We start from the raw sequence: 22,615 nt of genomic DNA on the forward strand, positions 1-22,615 counted from the left end.
GGGTTGCAGGAGGCGCCCAGCTTGGGGAGGGGCTCGCCAACCCTCGCCGGCCCGCGGCGACTGCCGGCCCATACTCATGCCCGTCAGCCTCCCCTCCTCTCCCCCTGTCCTGGGAGTGGGCCCCGTGCTGGGAACCTACCTCTCCTAGCTATGTCCCAGCCCCTTAAAGGAGATAACCTGCGAAGGCTGGCCATGCACCCCACCACGGAATTTTTTGCCTAAAACAACCCCCTTTAGACTCAGCTGGTTGACGAAGGGAACAGCCCCCCATCTGGAGCACCTGTGAGCACCTGATTATTACCTCTCACCTCTTACAACTGTTTCAGCTCTCTCCCTGAACTCACAGCAAAAACAAAAGTGACCCTACCAGTGTAAGGGAGAAAGGAGCCCAGAAGGAGGCCATCAGGGCATGCTCCCCACAAGGGCGGACCCCTGCTTGGGCCTTGGTTCCCATGGATGGTGGTGCATGCTGGGATCTGGCCTTGGTCCTGTGCATCTGAGGGTTGGCTGGCTGACTTGACTTTACTTCATTGTCATGAATTTTTCCAAGCCTAAGGCCAGGCAGGGACTTGTGACATTAATGGCTGGGTTTGGAATAGTTCCTGGGCTTTCAGGGCAGGTGGTCAGTCACACAGGCCTTAGTGTGGTTTGTGTGTGAGGTTCTTTGGAGCTAAAGACTCTAGCTGAGATTTGTACTTTCCTTTGGTTCCCATGAGGAATTCTGGGATTTGTAGTTCTAAATTAACATCATGGCTTTTGAAGCTGAGAAGCAGTAGGCTCCTCTGAGCCCTCTGGCCCTGCTAAGGCTTGGAGTTCAGCAAGTCAGTCATTCCCCTCCTATAGTCAGGGGGGAGATTGGCTGATCTCAGGACTGGCCTCATGAGCCCTGATTAGGTACTAACTAGAGGCCAGGGATGGCCTGTAACCTTGTGTCTTCCTTCTGGTTGGTAGCATTTCTGGGGACCACCAGCTGGCTGAGGCTCAGGGACAGAGACGGCTGCTCCAGTTAAAGGTCAGTTGTGGTGTACATTGCCTGTTGGCACTGTCTAGGGGATGGGCCTTGGCTTCCTGAGCTCCAGAGAGCTCGGCTGGGCCTCTGGCACTCCCACCTCCTCAAAGCCATGAGGCAAGAATGTTCTCCTTATGTGACTAGGCACAGGTTCCAAGTGGGGAGGGGACTGGCTCAGCATCCGGAGCCAAAATAGGAATAGAACTGGGAGCTGAGCCTGGAGCCGTTCTGGGCTTTTGGTTCTCCGCATCAACACAGCCAAGGATGCCTATGATTTCTGTGCTGGGCAAAATGTTTCTGTGGCAGCGTGAAGGGCCTGGAGGACGATGGACTTGTCAGACAAGTCGCAGAGGTGAGACCAGGGACCGTAGATGTGATCTGGGAGGTGATGGGAAGCTGAGGAATAGGGTGCTCAGGTGCAAGAGGAAAATTACTCTGGCTTAGCTATTGGGAATCAGGCTGAAACAGGAACAGCCAGATAGGGGCTGGACAAGTGCCTTAGGGGGCTGGGGCGAAGGTCAGAAAAAATCATGGGTTTGTCAGAAAAGAAAGAGTATAGCTGCGTACCAGCTGAAACGGTGTGAGGAAAGAACGAAGAGTAGCAAGGCAGCAAAGCCTACAGAGGGTCCGTGGTGGTGGCGCTGGGGAGGACAGTGATGGTGGGTGACTATGCCATGGACTTTTCAAGAGGCATGGTTAGGCTGAGAAACCAGAGAAGCCAGCATTTATCAAAGTTTAGGTTTTACCCTAGGGTTTTGATGGCAGAATATATTCAGAGGTGGAAGGTGGCCAGTGGACTGCCCCCAAACCACCCCAGGGTCCTGAAGGTCAGGGCTGTGGGATGGGGGCTTTCAGAGTTGTGGGGAGCACCAGGTGTTTGCTGATATTCGGGAGTTGGGGGGTGGAGGGCGGTGAGGAGAAATGATAGGCAATAATGGAAGAAAATGGGGATTTTGGCATAAGTGGGAGCCCAGCTGAACAGCCTTTCCCCACCCCTCAGTGACCTCGGACCCTGCGTGGGCTGTGGAGTGGATCGAGCTTCCCCGGGGCCTCTCTCTGTCTTCTTTGGGATCTACTCGGACCCTCCGAGGCTGGAGCCGGTCCTCCCGACCTTCCTCCGTGGACAGCCAGGACTTGCCCGAGGTGCTGGGCCCCCGGTATTGGTAGAGGGAACGGGGACGGCATCCACTCGAAGGGGATCTGTATTCCCCGCCCCCGCCTTGCCAGCCTGCTTCTGGCTCAGCGGAGGCGCTATCCGGCCAGCAGGGCCGCAAGGCCGCCCCCGCGCCGGTCTGCTCTGCTCGGCGCGGTGCCAGCGGGCGGGCTTGCTCGCGCCTTTGGCACTGACGTCAGCGCATCCCGGTCTGTATCCCGGGAGACCCTGTTGCATGGTGATGGGTTGCCAGGGAGACATACACCTTTTCTCTGGGCCTGGGCCGCAGCTGCGCGGAGCGCCAGCGTGGATGGCGGCGGCCGGGGGGAGTAAGAGGGGGGAGAGCCAGCGAGCTAGGAAACACCCAGCAGGTGCTCCTCCCCCCAGGCCTGGCCGGAAGCTCCCGGCGCCACCCTGGGGGTCCTGTGAGCCAGGTACTGAAAGGGAGGGATAAAGGGTGGGTTAAACGGCAGGTGGAGCCCCTCGCGTGAGGGGTAGACGTGTGATGGAGGAGAGCTAGGCCGCCCTGGGGAGGGGGTGTGTGCCTCACATTTCATTCTTTCGCTGAGGGAAACATTTGCAGGGGCTTGCCAAGGAACACTCAGCCAAGTGAGGGGGGAGACAGGACCCCAAGTGAAATAGATTCAGGCCTTGCCAGCCTGAGATCCCTCAGGGGAAATGCAATGGCCGTGCTGGGGCGGGGAAAGGGATATGGAAAACAAAAATCTGGGGAAAAAACATTATTAGGGGGTGGCACTTGAGACAGGCTTTAAATGGCAGGGAACAATTTGTCAGGCAAGGGCGGCTTTCTTAGCCTAAGGGGAGCTGGAAGGTTCCTTTGCCTGGAGGCAGGAGGGTTGCTTGCCTACACGGAAGGTGGAGAAGTAGGGTTTTACTGGCCACGGGATGTCTGTGGGAGCTTCAGAGAGATTAGGAAGGGGGCAGGATGGATTCCTTCAGTGCCCAACTGTGAAGCTTGTGCTTCATCGGAGAATGGAGAAGCCCAGAAAATAGTTTCAATAGGACATGTTATGACCAGTTGCACTCCAGGAAAATTATTTGTTTACATTTGTACCTTACCCCATTCATTCAGCCTATGTCTGTTTTTTTTTTTTTTTTTTTTTTTTTATGCTTTATTTATTTGTTTGCTGGTTTGTTTGTTTGTTTTGTTTATACATGCACTGGGTACAGTCAGAAGCGCGGGAGGGCGAGAGAATTCACCAGAGCCAGAGTGGGGAGCAGAGCAGGCAGAAGGACCGAAGTACACTGCTGAGGGGAGCAGCGGGCGGCAGGAGAGGTCTGCGCGCCATGTGGGACCCTCCTCTGGTGGCCGGGGAGCAGCCGGGGATCGAACCGGCGCTGCAGAGGCCGCGCGCAGCTTCGCAACCCAGCGCTCAACCGCTGCGCCACCGGGGAGGCCCAGCCTATGTCTGTTTGAGCGATTACTCTGCCCCTGTACTTTGTTAAACACCGGAGTGCAGTGTTCAGTTCAGAGACTGAGCTAAAGACCAAAAATGTGGATTCGAAGTAGGCCATAATTACCCACACGGGGTACATTGATGGAAGCCAGTGGTTGGCTACAGGCTGCAGAGGGGAAACCAGTAGGGTGGCCAGGAAGATTCCACTGAGGGAGTCATAATTCAGCCAAGACCCTAAGGGTGAGAAAGAGCCAGCCGGTCATGGGAAGTGGAGAGGGAACATTGACAGCATCCTAGACTGAGAAAGGTTCATGGAATTGGAGGTGCTTTGGTCACTGCCACTTGTGCTGGTGCTTGGCCAGTGGCATTGAGGGCTTGAAGAAGGGCAGTGAAAGCAGAAAGGGTGAGTGTGGTCTTAGAGGCAGCTTGGAGATGGGATCATTCGGTCTTGATAGATATGGACAGCAACGCTTAGGGAGGAGTTGAAGGTAATGCTGAGATTTGGAGTCAGGTTGGGTGGGAGAACGGTGGATGATGCAGAGAAAGGGAGTCAGGAAGTAGGGTCGGATATGGGGAGAAGGCACTGAGTTTGGTTTTGGTCATGCTGAGTTCATAGCCTTGATCGACTTTTGGAACAGCTGGAGTGTGGATCTGAAGACTGAGAGGAGACGGGTGAAGGAGAGGGTCAGGAGGAAGTCCGTGACGCTGTACCCATCTTTCTTCTTCTCTCTTCTCAATGGCCCTACTCCTTGGTTCTTTACTTCCTGCCCTGCCTCCTTGCTCTCTGGGAGCTGAGAGAGTGGAGCGTTAGTTGCAGTTCTCCTCCTTTGGGCCTGCCCGAGTCTCCATTGCTTCTGGGGAAGACATAGTTTGCCGGTCCTGGCTTCTCACTCTCTTAACATATCCCAGAAGCCACCGTGACACATGCACTCCCTGGGCATTTCTTCCCAGTTCCTGTCTCCCCCTTGATGCCTTGGGTGGGGCGTGAGCATGTAGGAGGACACTGCTGTCAGAGGGGCACTGACCCTCTGATACTAATTCTCCAAGGTGAATGTTGGAGACACAGTCGCGATGCTGCCCAAGTCCCGGAGAGCCCTAACTATCCAGGAGATTGCTGCTCTGGCCAGATCCTCCCTGCATGGTATGCACACCCCCCGGCCCCCATGCCTCTGCCGCTCTGTCCTTTTCCTTTTGCACATACCCATGGGGACTGGATCCTGTGAGCTCTTGCTGGGATTTCTCTTTTGCTCAGATGAATCCCTGCTACCTCCTCCTCCCACCCAAAGGCACATATGGACCCTAACTACCATCAGCCTCCCACTTTCCTCCCAAATGCTCCTTGTGCTGTACCCTTATCAGGCTTCCTCGCTCTGCCTACCTCCAGGTATTTCCCAGGTGGTAAAGGACCACGTGACTAAGCCCACCGCCATGGCCCAGGGCCGAGTGGCTCACCTGATTGAGTGGAAAGGCTGGAGCAAGCCGAGTGACTCGCCTACTGCCCTGGAATCAGCCTTTTCCTCCTATTCAGACCTCAGCGAGGGCGAACAAGAGGCTCGCTTTGCAGCAGGTGGGTGACAGAGGGGTCAGCCATACATTTGTCACAGGGCTGTTCTCTGTCATCTTCTCAGTTGTGAGGTGGGAATTGGAGTCTCTCTACACCCCTGCTCTCCCCTCTCTTGTCTCCAGGACGAGCCCTACTCTTAGCTCACCTTCTCTGCTAATCCACTGTGTCCTCCCTGACAGGAGTTGCCGAGCAATTTGCCATTGCAGAAGCCAAGCTCCGGGCATGGTCTTCGGTGGATGGTGAGGACTCCACTGATGAATCCTATGATGAGGACTTTGTTGGAACTGACTCAGGTGAGGGGACATCCCATGTTGGTGCTGCCAGCTGGGGTGGAACTGTCCCGTAGTCCTCATGATTCAGAGCTCAGCCTTTGGAAAGGGAGATCCAGAATGTCCTCAGTCTTTGGCACGGGGAAGAAGAGAGGCAGACTCTGACATCCCTCGGCATTCCAAGGGCCGAAGGCTATCCATGATCATGGGTAGGGAATCAGCAGTTGGAAATTGGAACTAGATTAGTTCCTTTCCCAAGATGCTGAGCCTTTTCTCTCTGTGCAATTGGGTCTTGCAGCCTGTTTCTCTGTGCCATGCCTTTCCCTCCCCAGGCAGCCTTCTGGCTGTGGCAGGACAGAGCCGCAGTGCAGCAGCACAGCACCTCACAGGGCTGTGGCCCCAGGCAAACAGGAAGGCGTGCTGGGCCTGGATCGCCCACAGGGCTGAGCTGGCTCCAGCTCAGCATCCTTGCATTCCAGCCAAGACCTGGTGGTGGGCCTCTCTCTGGGCCAGTGCTTGCAGATGTTCCCGGCCCTTCTTTCATCTTCCATTCCCTACCCCACGTGGCTGACTTTCTCTGTAGCTCCTGGGCTCCAGCCTCACAGGCTGTCATCCCCACCCACCCACCTCGTAGCCTTTGAAGATCGCCTCTGCTGGCCCCCACCTCTCCAGCTAATTAACAAGTTCTCTAAGGTGGGCCTTGCATTAGAGCAGATTGGAGATTGCTGCTGTGGTCCAAAAGGGACTGAACTGGATGCCAGAGGCCAAGACAGAGCCCTGAACCACAAGCGGTTTTCGTTTGATTGAGTTCCAGGCCTGCTTTGACCCCTAGTATAATGATAATAACTAACATTTATCTAAGGCCACTACTTGCCTATGTGGAATCTTTATGCAAATTAGGAAAAAGTCACCCCTTTCTCTGGCAGGCCCAGCTCTGTGCTAGGGCATGCTGCTTAGTCAGCCCTCACTCACTGCCTTGGGACAGCCTCCCCTTGTGCAGCAAAAAACCTATGCAACTGTGGGCAGTACCCCTTCATTTACTGCTTCCTTACTGTGTGCCAGAGTGTTGTTTTCTCAACACTCAACAACCCCATAAAGTAGTTATATTAAAATCCCTGGTTTAGGGGCCTCCTTGGTGGCTTACGGGTTAAGTCAGCACTATTACCACGATGGCCAGAGTTTGATCCCCAGCCAGGGAGCTACCCACATGGCACTGCAGACCTCTCCTGTCTTGCCCGCTTTTCCCCTCAGCAGTGTATTTCAGTCAATCTGCCTGCTCTGCTCCCCACTCTGTCTCTGGTGAATCCCCATACCTCTGGCCAGCAAACACCCCCATACCTCTGGCCTGCACCCCAGTTCTTGTATGCATAAATAAATAAGTCTTAAAAAAAAAAAAAGGTAGGGCCTCTCTGGTGGCACAAGGGGTTAATCACCACACTTTGAAGCAATCTGCAGCCTCTGCAGCATGAGTTCCATCCCCGGCCGGCCAGGGAGCAGCCCACATGGCGAAGCAGACCTCTCCTGTCTCTCCCACTACTCTCCTCACCAGTGTGTTTCAGTCTGCCTGTTCTACTCCCCACTCTGTCTCTGGTGAATCCTCTCCCTTGCCGGATCTCTGGCCTGTACCCCAGCTCTTGTGTGCATGGATAAATACATCTTTTAAAAAAAAAAGGTAAACCAGGGATTTTTTTTTAAACTTTTTTTCCAAATATTTTATTTATTTTTGCATAGAAGAACTGGGGTGTAGGGCAGAGGTGCTGGGGTGAGAAGATTTACCAGAGGCAGAGTGGGGAATAGAACAGGTAAACTGAAATACACTGCTGAGGGGAGTAGCGGGTGAGACAGGAGAGGTCTGCTGTGCCATGTGGGTTGCTCCCTGGCTTGGGATGGGACTCGTGCTGCAGAGGCTGCGGATAGCTTCATAGCGCTGACACTTAGCCCCTTGCACCACCAGGGAGGCCCCTGGTTTACCCTTAAGGCAGCTAAGACATTGAGAGACTGTGACTTGCCCAAAGTTAGCCACTTCCTACCCCCACCCCCAGCGCTATGCAGGGAGAAGTTGGCCAACTGAAATGTGCTAGCAGCATGGTCTTCTTTTCTGTCTCCCTACAGACTTGGCTGCGCAGCTGCCCCTGGGGACCCACCTCCAGGACCTCTTCACCGGCCACCGATTCTCCCGGCCTGTACGCCAGGGCTCCGTGGAGCCTGAGAGCGACTGCTCGCAGACCGTGTCCCCAGAGACCCTGTGCTCTAGTCTGTGCAGCCTGGAGGATGGTTTGCTGGGCTCCCCGGCCCGGCTGGCCTCCCAGCTGCTGGGCGAAGAGCTGCTTCTTGCCAAACTGCCCCCCAGCCGGGAAAGTGCCTTCCGTAGCCTGGGCCCATTGGAGACCCAGGACTCGCTCTACAACTCGCCCCTCACGGAGTCCTGCCTTTCCCCTGCCGAGGAGGAGACAGCCCCCTGCAAGGACTGCCAGCCGCTCTGCCTGCCACCAGTGGGCAGCTGGGAACGGCAGCAGCAAGCCTCTGACGTAGCTTCTTCTGGGGTGGTGTCCTTAGATGAGGATGAGGCAGAGCCGGAGGAACAGTGACCCAAATTATGCCTGGTGGCGGCATGCGTCCCCTGGCTGCTGCTGGGGGCAGAGCCTCCGTGCCCAAATGCAGGTGGGAGGCTCCCAGCAGAGCTCCAAAGCCTCGAGGGCTCCTGGGAGCACTCACTCCTCCGTTGTGTTTTGCATGAAAGTGTTTGGAGAGGAGGCAGGGGCAAGGCTGGGGGCGCATGTCCTGCCCCCACTCCTGGGGTTTGCCGGGGGTTGCCCGGGGCCCCTGGGGCATGGCCACAGCTGTGGCAGACAGTGATGTTCATGTTCTTGAATCAAAAACACCACATACACGTCCTCCTCGGATGATGTGAGCCCCTAAGGGGGTGGTTGTGACTGGGCTGTGTGGGGTAGAGGGAGAGGGAGCTCGGCCTCCCCCTCCTGTCTCCCCATGCCTCTCTCCTCTGCTTCTCTCCTCACCTCCCAGTCCATGTGCTGTGCTTGATAGCATCACCTCCACCCCAGAGTGGGGGTGGCTCTTACCCTCCTGGAGCCTACGGATTGAGCCGTCCCCCAAGGGCCCCTTGCCCAGCTGGGCTTGTGCTGTGCTTCACCTCTCCATCGTCTCTAAATCTTCTTCTTTTTCCTAAAGAAAGGGGTTTTGGTCTGTTCTTTCAGTTGGATCTTCTCTGGGAGACACTGGAATGATGAAAGCATGTGTCCTCCACCCTTTTCCTGGCCCTGCTGGTGGAGTCTGGAGTGAGCCCCCTGTAGGAGGTATTGGCAGGGTCCTGCGGGCTCACAGACCCACTTCACCCCGAGTGCTAATTATGGCGGAGGTGGAAGAAGGGACGGCTCTGGTTGCTAAAGCTGGGGCTTGATGTTGTTCCAGAGAGGGCCACAAGGGGGCCACACGGGCATTGTCTGTCGATGCCTGAGTCGGGGCAGGAATTGTGCCAATGAGTGACAGTCATGGGGGAGTCTCTCTCCTTGGGGCAGAAGGAGTGGTAGTGCCTTTCTTGGCTGAATGGAAAAACCAGAGCTACAGTACTGGGGGCCTCTGCCCCAGCCAGGTTGTTGGTGAGCAAGCAGCGGAGGCCTCTGCAGATCTGGGTTTCTCCAGACAGCTGGAGTTTTAGGGCTGTGGGGGGTGTGGGTGGCTGCAGGTTTTGGAGCCTTGTGGGCTTTGACAGGTAAGAGGGACCAAGGTAAGAACAAGAGCTGATGGGCACAGACATTCTATATATCAGTGGCTCATTAGGTGTTTATTTTGTTCTATTTAAGAATTTGTTTTATTAAATTAATATAAAAATCTTTGTAAATCTCTATATACATCTGGTCATTGGAGGTTCCAGTATAAACCCATCTTAGTTCGCTCCCTTTGCGCTTCAAAGAGGGAGCGGAGGTCAAGACCCCACCCCCATCTTGCTGGGCAGTGCTGATCTGCCCAAGGACGGAATGCTTGCTGCAGCTGGGCTCTGGGTCAGGTTCCAGGTAGGATAAACTGGGAGAAGCTGGCACCCCAGGTTTGGAAGAAGGGCCGGGGCACCAGCCTTCGGCTTTAGCTGTCTCCTGCTTTCCCAAGGCAGAAGGCAGATGTGAGCAGCAGAGTCTAGGCTGACAGTCATGGTCACGGCTATCTCAGGCTGCCCATTGAGGGGTTCACTGGCACTTGTCATCGCTGTCAGAAGGGCTGCCCTCCCGAGGGAGGCCATGGCGGGAGCGGGGCCCCCAGAGTGCATGCACCTCGGTGGTCTCTGTGTCACTGCTGCTGGTAGCACTGTCACGGAAGCTGGCAAGAGGTGGTCGGACTTTCACGCCCTGTGCTGTGACCGAGCCCTCGATAGCCTTCCGGAGCTGGAGAGAACAGGTCAGAGGTGTGGGCTGGGAGGTTCCTTAGACTCCTCCCCAGCACTTCCCCCAGGGGAGCTGGACGTAAGCCTCCATGCCTTTTTGGAAGTGGCTCAGTGGCCCTACCATCTCACCTCTTTTAGGGTGACAATTCCAATGAGTCTGCCAATACTGGTGACATAAGCATGGTCCACTCCCAGCAGTGAGAAGATGGTGTGAGTCTGCAGGGTGGGGAGAAAACACGGGCTGAATGCGCGAAGGGGCAGTTCTAAATTACAGGTCAGAATGGCTCGTGACAAGGTGGGTTTGGGGTATAGATGAGGTGCCACAGATGGCAGGGGAAGGGCACAGGGCCATGAGAGGGAAAAGAATAATGAGAATGTTTCTGTCATCAGGCCCCTGGTCTAGTGCTGGGACTCTAGCCTCCCCACCTCCACCTGCTCCTCTCTGTAGGTGGTCTGAATGAACAGCTGCCTAGCTGGTGTGGTGATATGCAGTTGCTTCCTAAACAGTATGAAATGTATTCCCTTCTGAAAGTTCTCCTCCTGCACTTAATTGGGCTACAACTTATTGATTCCTCAGGCCTGCAAGGATATTTTGCATTCTAATCTTTTATGTTCTTATCGCTTCCAGTCCTTGGTGCTTTTGTTAGTCCATTTCTCAAAGGCTTTTTCTCTTCCTCTGATTTTTAAGTTTGTAACAAACACATACTTTGTTCTTTTTCATTTTAATTTAATTAGACACCAGGGAGCCCTTTTGAGGCCTGTACTTCTTGGACTTTGGAACAGTGAATTGACAGGGAGAGGGACGATGTGGCCTTCCGAAAGAATACTGGGATTGAGGCCAGAAAATATGGGCTCTGGGACTGACTGCTGCACTTCCTGGGGCAAGAGACCTCCTTACTGCCTCAGTTTTCCTGTGTATTAAAATGGTTAAATCCAAAGGCTTTTGGGTCAGCCCATCTTGGATTCCAGGCCTGGTTCTGCTACTTACTAGCTCTGTGATCTTGGGCCACTTGCTTAACCTTTCTGAATGTCCTCTCTAAAAAACATCACAGGATTAAATTAAACACGAGGAGATTAGCACAGTGCCTGGCACATGGGTGGCAATTAAAAAAGTGAGCATTATCGCCATGATGGGATGTTTGAGGGATAAGTGAGGTGATCATTATTGATAAGTTTGAGAGGTCTTGGAAAGAAAGGCTTTAAAGTAAGAGCCCAGCGTACTATTTTCACGCATTTCTCCTTGCAACTGCACTGCAGTTCCCTACTCACTTTCATCTGCTTACAGATTCCTTTAGTACATTTGTTTGTCCCCTGTCCTGGTCTCAGCCTCTGCTTGTTTGTGCTAGGCTGGCTCTTAGGCACAGCTTGTATCTAAACTAGCTGCTCAAGCTGCTCATTTCTGGGGAGGCCCCCCTGCCTCCCAAGCAGTTCTCCAGAGAGCCCCAGCTCTCCTTTAGTGTCAGCCTCATCCACGACCAACCTGTCTGCACTCTCAAGTTTCCTCATTTCTGCAGGCCGGTTTGTCCTCCTGCTGAGCTATCTCCTCCCTGTGTCCCTACTAGTTTTCCTTTGGCCTACATTAAGTCAGACTTTCTGGGGTCTGATATTCCAAGCTCCCCGCTGGGTTTTTCTCATCTTTGTTTATCTCTCCTTGGCAGTGTCCCGCCCCTACTTGAATATTTGCTGGCTTGTTTATTAGATTTTCTTATCCCGCCTATTTCTCACCCAGTATTTTCAGTGTGGGTGTATCAGCCTTGTTGGTTGCTGGCAGCCTCCCGCCTAGCTATGACCCTAGCAGGGCCTTCTGGCTTCCACCCAGTTAGAGCCCTGTCTTTGTTGCTGCTTAGGTCCAGAGTTCCCTGGGGGCAAGGCTGAACAGAGGAAAAATGATGCCTGGCTCTACCGTAGAGCAGGAAGAAGGGAAAGGGCCCCGGTGCCCAGCCTCCCACCGTTTAGATCGATGTGTCTGAAAAACATTCAGCACAGAGCCCGCTCACTGTTGTTCCTTTTTCCCTTGCTGGCCTGAGTCCAAACTTGTGGGAGGACCAAGATCCCCACCCTGTACTTCCATGTGTCAGGCCAGCCTAGGTCACTGGCCCTACCTTGTGCAAGGAGGTCCGTTCCACCAGCTGGAAGGGTGCAGGGTCAATTTTGCAGTCACTGAAGTTAACAGGCTCATCTAGTTGCTGCTCCTCCCACTCCAGAATCTAAAGGAACAAGAGTAGAAGGTTAATAGGGAAAAGATGCTGATCGTTGTCCTCACCTCCCTGAAAACCGGCCTGCCCTTTTCCTACTCCACGGTCCCTCCCGTGAGGACAGCTGCCAAGATGATGACCGAACACACCCAGGGAAAAATAGGGTTCAGAGTCCAGTCACACCTCACCTCCTCAGGGGTCATCTCGCCTTCCAGGTCTGAGTCGCTCTAGGAGGGAAGGAGAGAGGTTGGCAGTTAGGGACCGGGGGTGGGTGGGCATATTCCTTTGGCTTGGCTCCGTGGGGAGTTGACCCAGCCTAGACCCTGGCCCTCCCTGACTGGCTCCTGAACTGCAGGAAGGAAGGGATGACTTACCGCCAGGGAGATGCGGACCCGCTTCAGCTTGCGCTTTTCACAGGATTCCGACTTCAACTTTGTTAGAACCAAACCGGAGAGAAGAGGAGTGGACGTTATAGGGAGGAGGGAGGTGAGGGCAAGTGGCAGAGGCCAGGAGGAAAGATGTGCTGCGCGGAGAGAGCTGCTATCTAGGAGGAGAGGGGCAGGGAGGATGGAGGCGCACGGCGGGGCGAGTAGAGAGGTGTCCCCATGTCAGAGAGAGGGCTGGAAAGAAAGGCCAGAAAGGCTCCAACCACTCACCTCTGAAGCTTCTGGAGGAGGACTGCCACAGAAGAGGCTCCGGAGGGCGATGCCCGCCTGCTCCATGTTCCCTGTGTTCCCAAACACAAGCCCCAGGGACAACGTCATCTTTAGAGAACAGGGAGAGGTGACAAGGGCGAAGGGAGAGGCGTCCCGGGCAGCTCCTTAAGTGGGATGTGCTCCAGCAGAAAGGCCGGGCAGGCACCCTGGCGCTTCTGAGCTGGGCTCGGGCTCTGTGGGGAGATGTAGGGGAGACACAAGCAGCAGCTGGGTTCACCTGCAGGACTGTCCCCATGGTTCATGGCGTTGCTGGGAGCCCTCTTGAGAGCAGGCTTCAGGGGCTTGTGAGTCTCCCCGCGGGGTGCAGGGAAGTCGGAGTCCTCGGTCTTCACCTGCTCAGTTAACAAGGGGCCAGTGAAGCTGTGGTCCCAGACCACATCTATGTCACCCTCTCAATCAGTCTACACAACGGCATTTAGGACGTCTGTGTGGCTGTCTCCCTCACCTGGAAGCGGACGGAAGTCTCAGGACTGGGGGGACTTTCCTGATCAGATGGTGGAGAGGTCTGGGCTGCTCGACGCTCCTGCATGTACTGCCGCCGACGCGCTGGGCTCAACTGGGCCCCCAGCAGTGCCACCACCTGTGAGCGCTCGATGGAGCCCAGGAGGATCATGGACTCTGGAGAGCAGGTGGGGGGACTCAGGAGCTGGGAGTGAGGCCCTCCATTCACCACCAACACCTGGATCTTCTCTCACACACCTCCCACCCCCAAATGGGGCCTTAGACACAGACCACACACTGAAGGGAAAACCCTGACTGGCAAATGATGGGCCATTCTCTCTGGAATCAAGGAGACTGCTCCTGAGCTCTCATCCCCTCCCCGTTTCTGAACAGCAATGCTGGGAGATGCCCCTGGCACCTGGGCTCCCTCCTGGTCTCACCAGTGGACTCTACGAGGGCCAACATGCGGCCCTTAGTCCTGTGCAGTGCCAACCGCAGGTCCCGGTAGGTGCAGCTGAGGGCCACGTGTGGTACGTCCCGCACCATGATGTCTTCCACTCGTACCCGGTACTGCCTGGGGCCAGAGAGAGGCACTTGGCTTGGGGTCATTATGGGGAGGGTAGCCCAGATCACTTCTATCCCAGGGTCATAAGGAAATCTCCAGAGCCCGTGAGACAAGGGCTAAGGGAAGAGGTACTCCCCACCCTTCATTCTGACCCTCAGGGTGTGGACAAGAAGGAAGCAGTGAGGTCTTCTAGCTGCATTGGCTCAGGACTTTGTTAGAAGTCGGTATGAGGGGGTCCTGGGATGTCTCCCACCCTTCCCCCGCACCCCCTTAGTGCCCAGTCCTGCATACTGGTGGCGGCCCCAGCCAAGCTCAGGCAGATAGGGCAACTTCTTGATTCGGATGATGCTGTCATAGAGTGAGGGCTGCAGACTCTGGGCAACAGCGTTGGCCAGGATGACGGCGATCATGACGGGCAGGATGTGAGCAATCTGGCCAGTCAGCTCGAACACGATCACAGCAGTGGACACTGTGTGTGTAACTGCTCCAGCCAGAGCAGCCGCCCCTGGGAACAGCCATCCTCAGTTTCTTTAGGATGCCCAGGTCCCAGATGACCCTCTCCACCCTGGACGATCCTATGGGGGCCCTCAGGACTGCCCAGTCAGTTATGGAGGTTGGCCTTGTGCATCTGAGGGAAGCCTGGTTTCTGTCAGCAGGGGGCACCAGAGCTTCAGACCCTGTGGCCCGGCCAGGGGTTTTCCAAGTCAAATGGGGGCTTGGAGCACTCACCTACCACTGCGTAGCCCCCAGGCACAATCCGGTAGGTGCTGCTGTCTGTGTGAATCCCATCTGGGAACCAGGCAGCCATGCTTTCACCCACTAGACGCCCAAATGCTGCTCCTTCAGGGAGGGGGGTGGGAAGAGAAACAGGTAGTGGAGAGGGAGGGTGGGGGCACTAGGAAGAGAGAGGGTCAGAGGGTGGGGGAGGGGCCAGTGGGTCATTAAGTACAGGGGACACTCAGGTGGGGTTGGGGGTTGGGGCTGGGGCTGGACCAAAACCCTTTCCCAGGCAGAGAGGAGACGGTCGGTGGGTGGGAAGAATGCAGGTTGGGAGAACAGGCAGCTGAGGACTCACCAATGACAAAGACAGGCATGAAGGCCCCGCAAGGCACTGGGATGGTGGTGGCTAGTGCAGACATCCAGAACTGCAGGTAGGAAGGGGTTCGAACAGGTAGAGGCACTACCTGGCCCCAGCAGCCCCCAGCTCTATCCCAGGAGCCTACCTTGCTTATTAGTGGGGTACAAACTTCACAACTATTCCAGAATTCCCTTGAGGTAATGGGAAGGGGCAGGACCCCAGAACCATGTGGCTTGGGTTCAGATCCTCACTCTGCCATCTAGCTGTGTGACTTTGAGCCAGTTATTAAGTCTCTGTGTATCTGCATTTTCCATATTTAAGTAATACTACCTTTCTCATGGCATTGTGAGCTTAAAGGAACTTTCTGTATAGAAAGTGCTTAAACAGTGCCTGGCACATTGTTCCCTATGTAAGTAGTTACTGTACGTGCGTAAGGAGCCCACCTTCATGAGAATGAAGATGACCAGGGTGAGGAAGACATTGGCATGCGGTGGGCTCCAAGCCTGTGAAGTTCCAGGAGGCTCGAGGTCCTCCACCAGGCCCTGACGGACCCAAGTCCGGTTGTCGAAGAGGGTGACCAGTGTCTCCTTCTGTGAGAGCTAAAGGTGAACAAGGTGCCTCAGGCTGGGGAACAGACAGGACGAAGGGGAGGGTCCCATAGGGAAGCAGGAGAGAAGGGGATCTCACAGTCATGCTGGGGCTTTTGGCTTTGGAAGGGATGCATCCCAAGGGAAAACTCAAGTTCTTGTTCTGCGTGGGGTACCTGTCCAGCCATGAACTGTCCAAAGCCAGGGGGGAAGGTCAGAGTGGAGATGAGCAGGGTCACGAGAGCAGGGAAGAGCAGGCGTCTAGAGGATGGAGATTTCACAGCATCAAACATGGGTGGTGCACCTACTAGCGACAGGTAGATGCCCTCACATATCTCAGGGCTCAGTCACAGCAAAGTCATGGCTCTTACATGAAAGCACACAGTTCTGAGGGAAGGTTCATGATACCACGGCCCGGAGGGTGATGGCAGCCAGGGTTATGAGCCCAAATGCCCTTTCTGTTGACTCCATGCCCCAGCCTGATCTTGGACACCTCTGAGCTGTGACTCCTCCCCTTGCCCTTAGAAGCCCCGGCTGAAGGGCACATTGTGTGAGGGTGTGAAGTTTCTGCCTCTGTCTGTTTCTCTGTGGTGACATAGAGTGAAGGTCAGTGTTGGGGGAAGCTGGGGTCACTCATAAAGTTGACCAAAGGTGGCATAGGGAGCAGGTTCAGTTGGCTGCTCTTTCCCTGAAGGACGTCAGTCCCAACAGAAGTCACGTCTCAGACCTCCCCACTCCCAGACCTCAGGGTCACAACTGAGAGAGTTGTGCTTTGGAGATTAAAAAAAAAAACAACAACAAAACTCTTGCCCATCTCCAAGCTTTGCCGGAGGCAAACTATGGGGAGCAATACTATTAGGGCCAGGTCGAGGGCCTAAGAAAGCCTTAGTCTTTAATTCAAAAGCCCCCTGCCACTGACTAAAAATTCAAAAGTGCTAATTTTCAGGTAATTCACATAAAAGCCAGAATGTTCACTCAGCCTGGAAAACATCATTGACTGGTTTTCTTAAGTAAAAGACTGCCTTTCTGGCTGCGCCCCTGCGGGCCTTCTCACCTGTTGCCAGCCCCTCCCACTCCAGTGTGACTCTCACACAATCTAAAGTGGCCTCAAGAGGAGCCTGGAACCAACTCACTTTTTCATGAGGAAGCGGTTGATGGTTTTCTGTTTTCGCATCACCTGGACAATCTTCCGGTTCAGGTAGACAAAGAGCGCGCCCCCAAAGCCACTAGCAATACTGGAGAAGGAAGAAGCACCGGGGTAAAAGGGAATCTTCCCTCGTTTACCTCCTCCGCTGGGACATACCCAGCCCCCTCAGCTCCTCACCCGATGACAGCAAAGGCAGGCAGCTCCTGGAGGTCGAAGGGGAAGTCAAGCCGGAATCGGGTTTTGAAGAGAGCCGTAATGGTCTCTGGAGGGAAGGCAGAGGAGCAGAGGGAGGCAGATCCAGCCTCACGGGGGCCTGACCTGAGCCCTCTTGGGGGCGCCCTTTATCCCTCAGGCCCCCCTCACCTTCATCACGGTTCCAGACTGCCAAGACCCGGAAGATGAAGGCACTGAAGGTAGCAGCAAAGAAGCCCCGCCAGTAGTTCCGCACAGCAAAGAAGGTAGAGGTGACCTCGATGCTGAACAGGACACCTGCCAGGGACAGGGAAATTACCTCTTGAGGCCTGGGTGTGGCCAAAGGATTCAGACTCAAAGGAGAGCAGCATAGGAGGGGAGGCCAAGGGCAGGGCTGGGGGACTGGACACACTGCCCACCTCCAATAGGTGCTGCGAAACAGCAGCCCACTCCCACGGCACAGGCAGCGGCCAGCATCTCTGTGTTTCGGGATTCATTCTGGCGAGAGAAGGGAAGAGGGCGTCGGTCCTGGGCTCAGCAGCCCGTCTCACCACTCTCTTTTCCCTCGGGTTTCCCCTTACCTCATAGATGCCCCCAAAGAGAGAGAGAAACTTGCTGAGCAGGGCAGCACACATGCTTGCGATATGCACAAAGGGGCCCTGCATGGTAGGAGCAGGTGGTGAGGGGGCACATCCTTAACCTGGCGCCTTTCTCCCCTGGGAGGGGTCCCTTCATTCCTCAACCTGGGGTTACCTCTTTGCCAAGGGGCATCCCGCTGCCCAGGGCACAGGTCAGTCCGATGACCTTAGCTACAAAGGTCTTGAGGGTGAGGTATTCCTTTAGCACCACTCCCCGCAAGATGGTCTTCATCTCGGGGATGCCAGACCCTGGGAGGGGTATGGCCCCAGGAGAGTCAGTTGATGTGCCAGTTTCAGGGGCCCCATCTCTGCTCTCCCCTGCTCTCCTATAGTACCAACAGCCTGAGGAGCCAAGATCTGTGTGAATCCAGCTGAGAACGTGATGAGGACGACTGGGTAGGTGACCCAAGCCAGGTACTGGAGCAAGAGGCTGGTGTTCAAGCCCCGCGACATCCACTGCTGAGCTGTGGGGAGACAATGTGCTGCTCGACCCCTGAGAGACACGCCAGTCCCCACGTGGCCTCTGGGACAGACTGATATGACAGTCTGTCCCAGGGGATATTGCACAAAGCACGGCACAAGGGGTAGGGAGGGGGGCCCAGAGGGCATTCACAGGGACAAAGGTCACTGCAGGTAAGAGGGTCAGTTGGAGAGGGGAGGCAGGAACTTGTGACCTGGAGAAGTGGCAGTGATTATGCCTGAAGACAGGACAAGCCCAGGCTAGCCGTGGAAGTGGAAGTGGCTCAAAGTGTCTTTGAGCAAGTGAGGCACGGAGGAAGCAGGTGGATCTTCCCAGCCCTCCCTCTACGGGCTCTTGTCCTCACCCTGCAAACAGGCAGCGATGGCATAGTCCATGGCCCAGCTGACCAGAGCCATGAGGAGCCCCAGCAGGACCAGGAAGATCCAGTCTTCACCAACTCTGGACACGAGGAACTTATGGCAGCGTACGGAGCAGACTGGGAGCAGGGAAGGGAAGAATGGAGAGGCTGGTACCAAAGTGCTCCTGCCCTGTCCCCGCCCCCTCCAAGGCAGCTCAGTGTCCTCTGTCCCCCTCAGCACAGCATAACCAGGTCTCCTGCCCCAACCCAGGGCTCACTGCGGCATGGGGCACAACGGCTCTGTCCATATTCCAGAAGCTCTGGGGGAGTCCGAGGGGAAGGTGGACCCCTCCAGGTCTCAGGCCCTCCCAGCCGGATCCGAGCAGCTTCCTCTTTGGCAAAGGCCCCAAGGTCCTGAGTATACCGGCCATACATCTGAGCAATAGGGAAGATGGGGGGATTAGCAGACGTGGGGATGGAGGGAGGATTCCCACTGCCTCAATCACCCTTCTCCCAGCCCCACATTATATGCCCCCTCTTGATTTGGGGTATGGGAACAATGCACACTGCAGACTGTGGGGGCTGTCCTGGCTGGAGTGACGGGGCAGCCAAGGTATAGGGACACAGCTCTGGGGATGGCAGAATAATCGGTCCTCTTCTTAAAGGCCTGGGGCGGGGGCACTGAAGAAGAGTGGGAGGGTAGGCCCCAGAAGAAGAAAAGATGGAAAACCTAAGGCACGGTCTGCAAGTGGGAGGAAGGAAGGTCACAGAAAAGGGATGGTCAAGGGCATATGGATAACAATGAGAGCCTCACGGAGCTGGGGGCAGCTGAGTTGGGCCTAGGAGCAGGCGGGGGCCCCAATCCTTATCACGTTCCTGCTGGGCCTCTGGCCTGTGCCCAACTTAGCTGCACCCCTCCCACCCATCCTAATCCCCTTGTCCCCATTCTCTACCCTCAGCCCCCACCAGCCTGCCAGGCCAGCAGGGAGTGGAAAGTTTCTCTAGGTGGGTGGAGAGTACTTGGTGGCCTCAGCCCTACTGGAGCTACCCTGAGTCCAGTGGTGGGTTGGGGATGGCAGACGCTGATGGCTGGACTGTGACTGCGGATGCTGGGGTGATGGGACTGGAAAGTCGCGAGCCAGGGCTAGACCTGCCAAGCTGGGCGTGTATTGGGGGGCGGGGAGGAGTAGATTCCGGCTGCCACCCGCAGAGCTTCAGGACACAAAGGGCTCCTGTTGGGACTGGGGTGGAGAGGGGGAGAGGCCGGGAAAGATAGAGACAGAGAGAGAATGATAGGGAATAAGGGAAGGAAGGAAAGGGGGAGAGAAGAGACAGGGGGAAAGAGAGGCAGGCGGATGGGGCCGAGAGGAGAAAAAGATGAGAGAGGAGGAAGGGGAGAGAAAAAGAGAAAGACAGTAGAGTATGAAGAGGCTGACAGTGTAGGCGGGGGAGGTGAGCGCGGGAGAGAGAGACAAAGGGATGGGAAGGAGAAGGGGTTGAGGCTGGAGCACTGAGTGGGGGGGGGAGAGAGCCTGACCCTGAGAACTCCTTCCAGAGATAGAGACCTGGCAAAGGCAATGGAGCTGGGGTTGGTGCAACAGATGTTGTTTTAGAGGCGAAGGGCCTGCTGCCTTGACCAATGCCCCATCCTCAGCTGGTGCAGACTGATGGACACCTGCCACCTGATTCCAAGACTTACACCTCCACCCTGGCTCCACCCTTAGCCTTGCCACCTCTCTCTGTGATCACGTTTCACTCGGTCACTCTCTCTCATAACTGGGCACCTCCCAGCCACAGTTCTAGCCCAGGCCCCCTTCTCCTAGAGAGGCTTCCTCCCAGCCTCCTTCCTGGGCAAATTCCAGCCCAAGCTGGTAAAAAGGAGTCACAGGACCCACTCCTTTCCCTAGAGTTTGGGTCCCCCAACCCAATGATACAAGGAGCAAAAGCTTCTCAAACACGGAGTTACAGTAGTGGCCATGAGTCAGCTCAGAGCCCCAGGACCCCTGATTCTAATGAGGCCAAGGGCCACCCCGGGACCCTGAGTTATCATGGACAAAGGCTTCAATTCCAATGTCCATTCCTGCTTGACCCTGTCCCCAAAGCTCCCGACCCCCAGTGGGGCAGGCCACCCTCCCCCCAGGGAATCCATGAGAGGTTCCTGCCAATGCTGGGTTGCCAGCCCCCAGGAGTAGGGGCTGGGGCTGGGTTGGGGTCTGGTCAGCTTTCTACACACTTGAGTTTCTCTGCCTCGCACAGGGCCATGCACGCACTGCGGACACAGGGAAAGTCTCACATGATGGAGATAGTGTAGGCAGAAAAAGTTCAAGGGTGTGCGCATGCCGGAGACGGTAGTGGGGTGTTGGAACGGGGTGCAGGTGGTGAGAGGGAGGAGCAAAGAATACGTGAGTGGGGGCGACACCTACGACGAGCACCCGGTGTCCTTGTCCTCAACGGGCCTCCAGCCTCAGCCCAAAACCTGTGTGCAGCTCTCCACCCCCTGGCCCTCCGGGCTCTCGGGCTCTCGGCCGTCAGTTTCCCCATCTCAGGGGGCTGGGCCGGCTGAGGCTGGCCCCAGCTCGCGGAGGGGTGGCCGGCAGCAGCGGTCCGGGGCGCTCCCCGCCGGGCTCAGCTCGGCTTCACTTACCAGGGTCTGCTCGTACTGCAGCGCCCGCGGCTCCATCCCTTCCTCCGCCGCCGCGGCCCCCGCGGCCGCCATCTCGGCTCCCCGCCCGCTGGCCTCCCGCTGCAGCTGGGGCTCCGGCCCGGACTCGGCTCCCGGCCGGCGGCGCCCGCGCCTGCACCCGTCGGGTCCCCTCCGCCCGGGCGGCCGAGCGCGAGTGCGGCGGGCCCCGGGCGGGTGCCGCTGGCGCAGCCTGCCGCTCGCGTCCCCTCCTCGGCGGGCGGGCCGAGGGCGGTGCCCTCAGAGCTGCTCCGCCCGCCGGCCGGTCCGCGGGGGCCGGCTCAGGCCGGCCGGGGTCGCCACGGGGCCGCGTCCCCGACTCCGGGGCGGCGGCAGGGGGCGCTGGGGGCGCGCGAGCCCGCGCCCCATCTCCCGGTGGCGGGGGGCTGAGGAGGGCGCCCGCGGCCAGGGCGGGGGCGGGGCCGTGGGCACGTGTAGGGGCCGGGCCGGGTCTGCGGCGCCCGGGAGGGGCGGGAGGCGCGGGGCTCCGCGGGGCCTGGGGGCTGGGGGCTGCAGAGCGGTCTCGGTCAGGCCCTTCGGGCCCTTCATCTCTCTGGAAGGCGCCCTTCTGCTTCCTCGGAGCGAGCAGCTCGGGCGGGCCTGGCGAGGGCCCTCTGCCCCGTCGGGGGTGAGAAGCAAAGCTGCGGGGCTCGAGGAGGACGCCAGGCCCAGAGGGAGGGGGCTGGGGGGATGCTCGGAACTGAGGCCCGCGGTCTCTCCCTCGCTCCCGATCTCTTTCCCTCCCGGGAGGCGCTCCTCTGCCCGTCCCTCCCCCACCTCCCCGGGACTCCTGGAGCCGCCCGGCCGGCGGGGTGTGCGGGCTAGGAGGAGGGGAGGAGCGGGAAGGGGTGAGGCCCCAGGGAAGGGAGATCTAGGTGCCTGGGAGGCCGCTCCTGGGAGGCGGGCGTGGGGGGACAGAGGTCGCTTCTCCTTGGCAAGGCCTAAGGAGAAACCCGAGTAGCTGCTGACGTCTCACCGCCTTGGGGGAACCGCCTGCTGGCGCTCTGCGTTCTCTATCAGGGTCCTGAAAGGGACAGACCTGGGGGTGGGGTGACACGGGGTGGACGGGCAGTGTCTGAGATAGTGTGTGGGGAGAGGCAGTGCCCGGGAAACAGGCTGTGCGTGGGTGGAGGCAGTACCAGGATGAAGGGACATGTGGGAGGCAGAGGCAGTGCCCAGGGGAGGGGGCAGTGCCCAGGAAGGGGGCAGCTCGAGAATAGTCAGCACCCGAGAAGGGCAATGGGAGGGAACAGCTGGTATCCATGGGAGAGGATAGTGCCAGGATGAAGGGGCACAGAGATCAGTGTCCAGAGGAAGATGCCAGGGGCAGCATGATGAGGTTAACGCCAGACTGCAAGGGTGGTGTGGAGCTGGAGAGCGGGCCGTTGCAGGAGGGCAGTGGTGGGGAGGGTGCAGTACCAGGGGAAGGGACAGTGCAGGCTTCCCTCTTCCCCATAGTGACATCATGGCAAATTCCCAAACTGGACGGATCTGGCTCGGGTGTCATCAGCAGGGCCGAGCTGGCCCGGGCCGGCCTGGGGGACCTTGGTGCCAGTTGAGGAGCTGGGCACTGCGCCCTGCCGGGCTATTGCGCTGGGGGCGGGGTTCTGCTCCGCCCGCCCTCGGCACGGACTGTGCCCTCGGCGGGCATGCGGACCTGCTGGGTAGGGCTAGGGCCGGGCTTCTCTGGGCCAAGGATCAAGGTCTCTGGCTGGGGTAGGCTCCCCAGCTTTCCAGTCTCGGGGACCTGGA

The 22,615-nt window shown here is 57.2% G+C and overlaps 2 protein-coding genes across 5 annotated transcripts; one reads left to right on the forward strand and one right to left on the reverse strand.

Annotated features, from left to right (window-relative positions):
• The first annotated feature begins 978 nt into the window (after positions 1-978).
• FAM131A (family with sequence similarity 131 member A) lies at positions 979-9,264 on the forward strand. 3 transcript variants are annotated; one of them, XM_037525211.2, is made up of 6 exons: positions 979-1,012; positions 2,010-2,152; positions 4,628-4,721; positions 4,965-5,147; positions 5,324-5,437; positions 7,526-9,264. In XM_037525211.2, exons 3-6 carry the CDS (start codon positions 4,652-4,654, stop codon positions 7,999-8,001), a joined length of 843 nt encoding a protein of 280 aa, XP_037381108.1. In that variant the 5' UTR covers positions 979-1,012; positions 2,010-2,152; positions 4,628-4,651; the 3' UTR covers positions 8,002-9,264. The 3 variants fall into 3 exon arrangements, with proteins under 3 accessions (XP_037381108.1, XP_037381110.1, XP_037381109.1); XM_037525213.2 differs by lacking the exon at positions 979-1,012 and adding an exon at positions 1,020-1,361; XM_037525212.2 differs by lacking the exons at positions 979-1,012; positions 2,010-2,152 and adding an exon at positions 2,450-2,596.
• CLCN2 (chloride voltage-gated channel 2) lies at positions 9,203-20,905 on the reverse strand. Of its 2 annotated transcripts, XM_037525209.2 has the most exons (24): positions 20,828-20,905; positions 18,462-18,618; positions 18,190-18,321; positions 17,701-17,829; positions 17,481-17,614; positions 17,309-17,386; positions 17,147-17,225; positions 16,899-17,024; positions 16,713-16,797; positions 16,522-16,623; positions 15,565-15,649; positions 15,245-15,400; positions 14,799-14,868; positions 14,453-14,563; positions 14,015-14,228; positions 13,599-13,732; positions 13,163-13,335; positions 12,935-13,049; positions 12,658-12,728; positions 12,376-12,432; positions 12,190-12,228; positions 11,909-12,013; positions 9,936-10,022; positions 9,203-9,807 (listed from the first exon to the last, which is right to left on the reverse strand). In XM_037525209.2, exons 1-24 carry the CDS (start codon positions 20,897-20,899, stop codon positions 9,613-9,615), a joined length of 2,706 nt encoding a protein of 901 aa, XP_037381106.1. In that variant the 5' UTR covers positions 20,900-20,905; the 3' UTR covers positions 9,203-9,612. The 2 variants fall into 2 exon arrangements, with proteins under 2 accessions (XP_037381106.1, XP_037381107.1); XM_037525210.2 differs by lacking the exon at positions 12,376-12,432.
• Between the last annotated feature and the right edge of the window lie 1,710 nt (positions 20,906-22,615).

The sequence above is a fragment of the Talpa occidentalis genome, unplaced genomic scaffold (genome assembly GCF_014898055.3).
Source record: "Talpa occidentalis isolate TD23 unplaced genomic scaffold, MPIMG_talOcc4v2.1 talOcc4.4, whole genome shotgun sequence".
Taxonomy (NCBI): Eukaryota; Metazoa; Chordata; class Mammalia; order Eulipotyphla; family Talpidae; genus Talpa; species Talpa occidentalis.